Source organism: Rhagoletis zephyria, unplaced genomic scaffold, assembly GCF_001687245.7.
Source record: "Rhagoletis zephyria isolate East Lansing unplaced genomic scaffold, Rhagoletis_zephyria_1.1 Rzeph_scaffold_00969, whole genome shotgun sequence".
Classification (NCBI taxonomy): Eukaryota; Metazoa; Arthropoda; class Insecta; order Diptera; family Tephritidae; genus Rhagoletis; species Rhagoletis zephyria.
In genome coordinates this window covers 23,774-35,176 of record NW_016158053.1, presented here as the reverse complement: position 1 = coordinate 35,176, position 11,403 = coordinate 23,774, and the positions used below count along the sequence as shown (strand labels likewise).

At 33.5% G+C, this 11,403-nt stretch overlaps 1 protein-coding gene across 2 annotated transcripts in view; it reads left to right on the top strand.

The window, feature by feature from the left end:
• Parp1 (Poly-(ADP-ribose) polymerase) overlaps positions 1–8,467 on the top strand; it is a 140,841-nt gene extending 132,374 nt beyond the window's left edge. For both annotated transcript variants that reach the window (XM_017615148.1, XM_017615147.1), the window contains one exon: positions 7,326–8,467. In XM_017615148.1, the coding sequence (XP_017470637.1) occupies positions 7,326–8,459 (1,134 nt within the window). In that variant the 3' untranslated portion in view covers positions 8,460–8,467. The remainder of the gene's footprint in view (positions 1–7,325) is intronic.
• The last annotated feature ends 2,936 nt before the right edge of the window (positions 8,468–11,403 follow it).

Genomic DNA, 11,403 nt, shown 5'->3' with positions numbered 1-11,403 from the left:
GACAAAAAATCCAACCATGTGCCACAATCATATCTTTTTCCTAATTGCATTTTCTTGCTGGCAAAACTTTTTCCGGCTCGAATTTGTAACTTCTCTCCAAGAAATGGTATTTTTACTCGTGATTTATTTAAATAAAACATGTGAAATTTAGTTGAAACATTTTAGCCGNTTTAACTCAACTAGGAATCAAATTCAAATGAAATTTCTTCTACGTCCAACTAAGGTCATGGTCAGCTGATGGAATTGGATTTCCAAAATATTGAAATCTTTTTGGGTAAGTTATAAGCTTCCCAAAGTGTCGCAGTGTGCTCACCCTTTATATAAATATACTTACCGCACAATTCTGTGTTTTCTTGATAAATTTTTTGTAAAGAAATTTTGTCAAAATTTTTATCAAGTAAAAGCTTCCTTCACATTCTTTGTCAGTATTTATAAAACAAAAAGCTCTGGGACTCCCACAAGAGTGGAACTGATTTCCACATGAGTGGAACTGATTTCATTGTCACATATGACAAATATGAATTTAAAAGCAAAAGAGCTTTTGACTGCCGTAGCCGAGTAGCTAAAGATGTCGACTATAATTCTGTGTGCCGCAGGTTCAAATGCCGGCACATGGAGTATTTAATTGTTAGTTATGGCTTAATAAAAACCATATCTGTTTTTATGTTATTAGTTGTAAACATTTCTTTAGTCCGACGAATAAAAAAAGCTCAAGAAATGGTCTTGAAAAATTTAGTGAGCCAAATTTTCTTAAAAAGTACGAAGTTCTTAGGAAATTTTCTACGCTTTCTACTATGGTTTGCTAAAGTTTGTTTGTGAAGCGTACAAGTCATCCTTGTTTTGAACACAAATATATGCCCGTTCCATTATTACGTAAGGAAAAAATGAGACAGCAGGCTGTAAAATATCAGATGTCAAAACTCCATGAACACTACTATTCACACACACGAAATAATAGAAATTAATTTCTTGACCCTTTACTTAAAAGGTCTGTACTTAGCTTTATACATTGAAATAATCAAAATAAGCATGATCGTTAAAATTAAGCTTGGGAACCCCGACTAAGCAAAATAAGAAATTTCAAGGAAAAGCTTAAACTTTTCGGCCCTGCTCATAAGTATTATAACATAAACAAATAAATTCACGTCTCTAACTGTGTTGGAAATTTAGTAGAATTCTAGAAACTGTTATAAAAACTTCAATATTTTTAATCAAAGTTTATAAATATGCAGTTCTATAGCCCATTATATTTTAGAATAATTAAACGCGCTTATTTTTTATAACTCTTTCTACGCACGACTTGAAGGTATTCTCCTATTTAAATATTTTCGTGTTAGATGCAAGATTACACTTTCCTACACTAAAATTTGATGGGCTTCAAAACAAAATACTGGAAATCTTTATAAAACAATCTCTGATTAAAAAGTTTTAAATTTGAAGACAGTTTTTATAGTTCTATCAAGTTTGCAGCACAGTTAGGAATTTGAATTTAAATGGTTTATGGAGTATTGGACATAGTACTTAAATAAAAGCTAGACGAAAAATATTTAAAATTAAAAACATTGGAAATTAAAAAAAAGTCACTACATATTTCGCGTGCTCAGTGATATATTTATGAGTGTACAGTATCGTTAATATCAATAGCACCCCCATTTCAAAGCGGGATTGTTTACCACTTTTGTTTATTTTTTTTTTAATCTGATTAAAAGAACAAAAATTTTGATGAAAAATCGTTAAATTTAACTTTGTTTTGTATAAAGTTTTAAAACACGGTTTATATGATTTTGTTTTAAGCATGACCATACTTATATAAAATAATAACAAACAAATATTAAGTCTCAATATACAATGAATATTAAAAAATGGTGTACGCAAACTTTTGCTGTTAAGTGTAACTTAACTAAATTTTATGATTATATTTTGCATTCAATTTTATACGTACGTATACATATATATATGAATAAAAGTGACATTATTGTTACCAATAACGACTTTTTTGGAAATATTTTAGCAGTTGCACCATAAACTAGAGGACTAAATACTATTAAATAATCGAAAACAGTTTGTTATTAGTTTTAGGGTCTAAGAAAATCGAAAAAATGCTATAGTATGGTATATTTGTGCATCTTTTGTCAGCTTTCACATGACCAGGATGAGTAACATTGATGACAGCGCAACTAGCAACATATTTATGAGTTTCAACCGTCCAGCTCTGCATCCCTTTTGCAGTAGTTCAGAGACAGTTCTAAAATTTGTAGGGCGGAACTATCGCTTTGCCAGACTGTCTAGTGAGGATACTAATTTCTACCTAACACTAGAAAATATTTGTTGTGCTTCTATTTGGTGACCACTAGTGAGTTGGCTATTTACATTACGTATTGCCTTACCTAATCTATTAAGGGCCGGTTGTTCAATGTCTGATTAGCTCAAATCGGAGGTAGAAGCTCCGGTTAAGTACAACGGCTGCTTTATCGATCACATGTTACATGCATCATGTCGAAATCGTCGATAGTGTAGTGGTAGTGATAACCAGACGGTGAACAACCGGCCCTAAATGTTAAACTGTGTTCAAATACCTCAGTAGAATTCACAACATTGGCGTTTAGATTTTTTATTTTAGATTCGTTTCCACCCATTTTATAAAAAATATAAAATATATAATATTTAATAATAATAAATTAAGGTAATAATAAATTGTTAGTAATAAACGGCAAGAATCTTTGATCCTTGCCGTTCAATAGGCAGCCGTTGGGTTACCAAAATATTTTGTTAGTATAGTTTAGGGTTAGGCTAAACAACATCCGTAAACCTAGCTGACCCAAGTCACAAAAAATCAATCAAAATTAGCTAGAAATTAGGTTTCTTTTAGGTGTAAATTAGGGCCTCCAAAATTAATTTAGGTGGTCCTTTGTTTTCCGAGAAATTCGGACCCTAGCTGACCCATCTTTAAATTTAGGTTTTAAAATTTCCAAATATATGCTGGAATTAGGGGTCTTTTAGGAGCCACTAAAACTAATTTAGTAGCTCCATTGGTTTCCGAGAAATTCGCAAAAGTGTTTTTTCATCTAGCTTAGCGCTGTTAACCTAAATCTTTAAATTTTTGTTTTAAATTTTCGAAAAACATATATGCAGGAATTAGGTGTCTTTTAGGTGTTCTTCAACGCCACTAAAACTAAGGTAGCTAGCTGACCCACACATTTTTTCCAATTTCTAGGAAACCAATGGAGCTACTTAAGTAGTGCTGAGAACCTTTGTTTACAAATTGAGCAAACTAAATAGTGTCGTTACACATATTTATGTAAATTTGTGCAAATTAAAATGAAATAAAAGCAAAAGCGAGTTTATAAAAACATGGTAAAAATGAGTACAACGAGTAAACTGGCAGGAGTAGAAAATGTTTAATGTAGAGAAATTTGTCTGTCTACAGATTTATTAAAAACTTCCGACTGTCTAAAGAGGCGTTTGTGAACTAAATAAAATAATACTTTTGAGGAGGGCTGCCACCTATTTTTATTTTAGCTCAGTTAAATTGACAAAATAAATGAAATATTGCAATGTGGGTATTAAACTTTAGATTTTTAAGAAGGATTACAACCGAAAATAAGTTTGAGGAGGGTTGCCACCTGTTGGAAAATTTGACTAAATATAATTGATCAAATAAATGGCTTATTACAATAAAGGTATACAATTAAAGAAGTTTAAAAAACAGACTGTAGGAAATATTTTTGGGGAGGGTGCCACCTATTTGAAAATTTTAGCTCACTTAAATTGATAAAATAATTGAAAAATTGCAATGTGGGTAATAAACTTTAGATTTTTAAGAAGGCTTGCAGTCGAAAGTATGTAGGTAAAGGGTTGCCCCCTGTTTGAAAATTTAACTCAATTCAATTGATAAAATAAATGACTTTATTACAATAAAGGTATCAACTTAAAGACGTTTAAAAAACATGACTGTTGGTAATATTTTTAAGGAGGGTTGCCAACTATTTGAAAATTTGAACCCAGTTAAATTGATTAAAGAAGTGAAATATTGCAATATGGGTATCAACCTAAAGAGCTTTAAGAAGACTTACGGTCGAAAATATGTTTGAAGAGGTTTGCCACCTGTTTGAAAATAAAACTCTATTAAATTGATAAAATAAATGAAATGTTACAATATGAGTACCAAACGAAAGGTATTTAAGGAATCTTGATTTGGAAATACTCTCAATAGAATTACGCAATATATAAAAGTAAACTGAAAATATTCGAATTAAATGAAATATTACATAACTGGTTCGAAACGGACAGCGTTTGGGAAAGCTTTACAAGAGAAATTTTTTGTTAATGTTCTCACGTATCCAAATCCAGATAGTTAAAATGAAGAGAGAGTTTACAACATCTTATCAAACGAAGAGATCATATTATCAACGAAGATTTGGTATACAAATTACGCACAGAAAAAAATTAATAAATAACAACTGATAGAAATTAAAAAATTATAAAAAGCGTAACGAAAACATAAAAATATCCCATGAAATGAAATAATGAAAACTTAAAATGTTTATCACCATTCCCTTACATTAACACAGTTAACAGTTAAGTTTTAATCATAAACAATTTCGTTTGGGGTCGCCATAGCCTACTAAGTATATTCCGAGTAAAGAAATTTTTAATAACAATAGATAATATTATTATGATTATTATTATTATTACTATTGCGAACTCCTATTATATGCGCAAACAGACATTCTCAAATTAAAGCTAAAGCAGAAGGGCATTTACGATCGCATGATGCAAGTGTTAATATAATAAGAGCTGCGTGTAATTTCTGTCGTGTGCCGATGACATCGACATCATCGGTAACAAAAGCCTCGAAGTCTCTTCTGCCTTTCCAAGTTGGATAACGAACGATAACAACATCAAATAAACAGTCTGTGCAGTTGGCACTCACGTCACTGTTGCCAGTTGTAATTTCGAGAAAGTAAAGAATTTCGTTTACTTGGGAACCAGCATTAACACCGATAATAATGTCAGCATATAAATCCAACTCAGAATCACTCTAGCCAAAAAGTGCAACTTTGGACTGAGTAGGCAATTCGGGAGTAAAGTTCTCTCTCGACGTACAAAAACCACACTCTATAAGTCACTCATCATTCCCGAGCGGGTTTATGGCGCAGAAGCATACACTCGGAGGTTTGCCATTGCCTGCCGAGGGACGACCGCTGTTAGGAAAAAACCTTTTTTCTAAATTTTTGCGATTTTGCTTTGACCAGGGTTTGAACCCAGGTGTTGCGGAGTGGAAGCGCGCACTGCTTACCACTACACCACAGCGGCCGACTAAAAAAGGAAAGGACTATTTACCAGCAATAAAATGCAAGTAAATTTTGACAGCTGCCTTTGTTGCATAGCGCCACTTGCGACCGGATAAAATAGACTAAGGAATTTTTAGCGAAAGGAGGACAGAACTGCAATTTCTCGGAGAAAGTTAGAATCCGGCTGCTGGTCGACACTGTTGGCTTTTTGATTTCAAAAATAACTTCATCATCAAGAAACGCGATGTTTTAGCATCATTTCCAATTTTTTCCCATAATTTTCGTTTTCTTTTACAAATAGTTGCAAAAAATACTCGGCTTTTCTTTTAAGAGTTTCATGGAACTTTCGCAAATATCATCAGCACCAATCTTTACCAACATGGTTGACAACCGAAGAAAGATTTTTTATAAGGCCATAAAATAACAAAAACGAAAGTTTTTCTTTTTTCGAACATCCAAGCAGCCAAACTTCAAACAAGTCGCCTTTTGTAATAGCATGATAACCCAGAATACACAGTTTCTTGAAAACGGCTAGAAACGGCGGCTTAAGTAAAATACAATCTACTCATTACATGTTAATTTATCTATTCCCCTTTCTCTTTTGTTTGCCGAAGGTTAAAATGGGAAAAAATCTGAAAATGTTTGAAGTTATGCAAAGATGTCAGTTTCTTTGCAAGCAAGTGATATAAAGTTAATTTTTTTTAAATGGGATATAGGTACTCACTTATATTTGTGTCTTCCAACTAAAATTTTCCTTTAATTATTCGAACTTTATAAAAAAAAAAATGCACTTGAATCTTAAGACATAAACCACCGGTTGCGCAAACAACGTCTCAATAACGTTTTGAAAGTGTAACTTTGTTTGATTGCCGTTTACCGTTGCTTTTTATAAAAAAAAAGTAACGCTTTTGTTATTTTGGAGTATTCCCTATCGAATGGCAACAAAAAATATTGTACAACTGCGTTTACGAAACTGGACTTTCGCAATGAATCATTTGACCTAATGCGCGGTGGAAGGGCCAAAGATCACTTCCTTAGCTACCATGGCATTGAACTTGCCATGTTAAGAGCTCGAAGTGTGTTCCAAGCGCTAAAATAAGACGTCTTTGATTGCCTCGTCACTTTTTCATCGGGGCGTGGGCGCAAATAAACGAGATGTTTAAGAATCTTGTTTTGCTGCGGATTGTGGTGAGATAGTACTCGGCGACGGAGTCTCGCTCCCGCTACAAATCCGGCACCGAATTTGTGCTCCTTTACGCGGCAGCTGTAATAGACGTCGGAAAGTCCTATCGTTTTTCTACCTTGCCTCATCTTGCGCATTTATTAGATAATGGTGATGTCAGCCTTAGTCTTCTCGAAGAATTAAACCGGCCGGGCATTCCAGATATGCCTCCAAATCTCTTCCAAACATAAATCCTCAGCAGCTTGATCCGTATGCAAAAGAATGGTTTTTGGCCACTATCTGGTGATTGCGAAAGTGAACCCGGAAGCACCGTCCAGTTCTGTCGGTTGCAGAAATTGAAAATAAATTTTTCTTGACTCTTGTGATAAAACAGAACCAAGTAACTAGAAGCTACTTTCTATTTTCGAATTCTTAAAGAACAACATTTTTTTCTATCTTGCTTCCAGCAACCATAAAGTAAAATTGAAATACAACGAGGTACGAAAAATATATGTGAAAATCAAGATTAGTTACACAAAACCTTAATTTTCTCAACTTTGAAAAAAAAAACAAGTTACTTGGTTCTGTTCTATCACAGGAGGAATGCATTCGTCTCATTTATGAAGGTTCCATTTCTACCACATATACACACATCTCCTTTTTCATTTGTATGCATTTTCTTTCACAAGATCAACTAATCAAAAATTACACGAAAGATTTAGCTTTTTGTTCTCTAAAATTCTATAAGTATGAAGGCAATGTATTTAAATCATAACCAAAAATGATGATACTCATATTTTTTCATTCGACTTTCATTAAAGTAATGCAGCTTTTATATATTTAATTTTCAAAACAACTGTGTTTTCCAGGTTCCTGGCCGAATGTTTCCAATTGAAATCGATTATGAGGACGAGAAGACAATTGATGACCCGGAAAAATTAAAAATTAAATCAAAGCTGGATACATCCGTTCAAGAATTAATGAAGCTTTTATTTGACATTGACACTATGAAAAGAACAATGATGCTATTTGATCTGGATATGGAAAAAATGCCGTTAGGAAAACTAAGCCAAACACAAATTCAATCTGCATACAAAGTGCTGACTGAAGTTTATGAACTTATACAGCAAAATGAGAGTAAACCCAAGTTCATTGATGCCACTAATCGATTTTATACTTTAATACCACATAATTTTGGAGTTCAAGCTCCCCCACTTTTGGATACTATTGAACAAGTCGAAAACCATCGCCAGGTCCTTGATTCGCTTTTGGAAATTGAATGTGCTTATAGCATGTTGCAAGCTGAAAGCAAAGAAGAGGATGTAAATCCTTTAGACAAACATTATGATCAACTTAAAGCTAAAATTGAGCCCATTGATAAAAATAGCGAAGAATTTGAAATCCTCGAAACATATGTCCGAAACACCCACGGTGAAACGCATAGAATGTATAAGCTGGAAATCGTTGACATATTTAAAGTAGCACGTCAGGGCGAGACCCGACGTTATAAACCATTTAAAAAGCTCAAAAACCGAAAGTTACTATGGCACGGTTCTCGACTTACAAATTTTGCTGGTATTTTGTCACATGGGTTGAAAATTGCACCACCGGAAGCTCCTGTTACAGGCTACATGTTTGGAAAAGGAATATACTTCGCAGATATGGTCTCAAAATCTGCAAATTATTGTTGTACTACATCTCAAGATCCTACAGGTCTAATGCTTTTATCCGAGGTAGCACTTGGCGACATGATGGAATACACCTCTGCAAACTACATTACAAAATTGCCATCAAACAAACACAGCGTTTTAGGCCGTGGACGCACCATGCCTAATCCAAAAGAGTCATACAAACGAAAGGATGGTGTAGAGATACCACTTGGCAAACCAATTACAGATGCGAAACTAAATTCAACTCTTCTTTACAATGAATATATTGTCTATGATGTTGCTCAAGTTAATATCCAGTACCTCTTCCGTATAAATTTTAAATACAATATCTAAACAGAAAATGTGAAAATCATATTATTTAAAGTAAAACGGGATTTTTAAATAAATCTGATAACAAAGTGTAAATGTACAAGATGTTTTTGGTTGTCAATCACGACTGGCTTTATTTGAGTATTCATATTCTAATCTACCTATGCTATTTCTTATTTTCTAATTTCTTAAAGCTAAATTGTTGACGCTGCATTTGTATTGACATTTAGTCAAGTACATGCATTCGTTCCCACGTTTGTACATTTGCTGCTGCTGCTATTGTGGTTGGTGTCAAGTGGCACCTTCCACTACATATGTTAACTACCCTCCCCCGCAAATGCGGTTGCCCTCAGCAACAATTGCTTCCAAGCGGGCTCTAATATGTTCTCTGCTTTTGGCAATGTTCATCGTTAACAAACTATGTTGAAGCTGACAGAGTCAGTTTTTAATTTGATAATTCTGGGCTTTAACTTCATATACAATACTACTGTGGTCTCGCGCGAAAGAAAAAACAAATTTAATGTGTCACTATAATATTTATTTCTTACAATTAATTTATGATTGCTGTGAGTATTGCAATTACACCATACCACATCCATTTGCTATTTTCAAGAACGCCTTTTATCTCTTTAACTCGCTCGTTATTTCGAATATGCAGTTTATGAAGGAATGGCAATGATAGGTGTTTTTGTTGACTTGTCTCATTTAAAATAGTTTTCTTAGGAGCTAGGAGCTCAATAATATCGATCTGATGATTTGCTTTGAACTTCTCTCCATTCATCGTAAGAGATTTTTCAAATGTAATTAACAGGGTTCCATTAGCTCTAATCATTTCTCCATTTTCTTCGATGTCTAGCTTACTGTTGCGTGCGATGATTAATCCGTCTCTAATTACTTCAATCTCTTCTAAGTGGTCCGCCACCGTAGTGGGACAATTTGCTGTATGGTTGTTTAGAAGTTGTAAAAGGCAAACATCTTGCATATTAATACTACAATAGTTATATCCTACAGATTGTCTGCAATTTTCTAATGGATATTGGTTTCCCTTACATTTAGCAGTTAAATTATTCTTTAAATACAACATTTTGTTATTTTGAGCCACAGGACTTATTTGATATAATTTGCAAACTTTTGTTATTTGAGGAATTCGTTCGTTCGTTTTGGTAATACATTTTTACATCTGAAATTTTAATATTATCGGACATGGGTACAAGTGTGTTTTCCTTAAATTCTATCAAACTGATTTCTTCTGTATTTAAAATTAGTGGGTTTACAATATTATATTTTGCTAAGGCTACACCATACAACATGTTTTTTTTAAATTATCAATAACTATTCTATTTATTCGTGCCATGAGTAGAGTGACCACTTCATAATCAATTGCATTTCTAGTATTGGTATTGTTAATTCTGTCTGTTATTTCATCAATTTTTTGTTGAATTTCTTTGTTTATTTCTATTTGTCTATTTCCAGCCCTTATAATTTCCTTTTCGGTAGCTGTCAAAATTTGTAAGTCTTGATGGTCGGGGACTCCAGCCACAAATTTAAGAGCAGGCCCCAGGATGGCACGTCGAGTCATACCGGGTCTCCTGAGCATGCGAACTAAGTCGTCCATCTCGTCCAGGTCCTGTTGTAGTAGTTCTTTTTGTTTTTAATTTTTAAGAGCTGCTTTCATATTTATGTTGTCCAAAAAACCTTCTTCTATGACTGTAAAGTTTATAGTGTGTTTCAAATAAATTAAATTCTGAAAAATTGAGGTTCCCCCTGATAGTATCGGAATAAATAGAGCTGTTGAGTAGTCCACGATTCTCGTTGCCACTACCGGCACAAGGACAACCCTGCAATGTAAATGTCCTATTATTTTTTACATGGTTTAAATACTCTTGGTTTTTTTCTTTATTATGGTAACTTAAGTCCTTTTCCTGTTTCATTTTTAAACGATTCCTAATTTCTTTTTTAACTTCTTCAGTTGAATTGTATAATAGTTCTTTTGGCTTATATTTGGTAACTGAATGAATTGAGTTATTGTATTTGTGGGTTGCTAACAGAATCAATTCAACTACGTCAGTAGCATCTCCCTTTGTGCATCTTGCAATTTCGGCCAGAGTAGAATGAAAGCGTTCCACTTGGTCATTACTTCGACTGTGAAGTGCTGGAACAGTAAACATAGAAATATTGAATTGNTAAAAACAAATTTAAAATTGCAACCCCTTTAATCTGTTCATATAACGTTTTTTTTTTATATAATCAACAGTTTTGCCGGTAAAAATACATGTATGAATTTTTTGCCTAAAATAATAAATTTTTTTTTAAAACTGTTGATTATATAGAAAAACGTTATATGAACAGATTAAAGGAATTGTAATTTTTAATTTTTTTTAATTGTTGTTGTTGTTTGAGCAAAATCGGACTAGTGGTTCTCGAGTTATGTCAAAAAAAGACCACCAAAGGTGACATATTCCCCTATATGATAGTTATATATATATCTCGATTCCTAGACGTGACCCAGCGAAACGCCGCGACACGTATAACTTGTTTTTTTACTGATATAACTTTCCCCGGTAGTTTGAACCCTTCCCGATCACTGACCCTTACCATTTGTCTCAAAGTGTTATCAGTGATAATCTGTTTAGTGTCGTAAAATTGCGAGATAATTTCAATGTGTGGATTTTTTACGTCTATTGTATTGCGAGACGCAATATTCTTTACCACAGCGAATTTTGAAAATTTATCTATGCATGTAATAAAATATTTCCCTCCTGTGTAATATATATCTATGTGAAGAATCTCTCCTGGTGCTTTAGGGATAGGCGTTACTCCTATAGGGTGCAGTATCGGTCTGCGTTTGTATTTATTTTCCCTGCAAATTTTGCAATTTTCGGCAAATGTTTTAACCATTTTTTTCATGTCTGGGAAATAATACTCGGCCAATATTTGTTTACAATTTTCATTGCTTTCCCTATGTGCT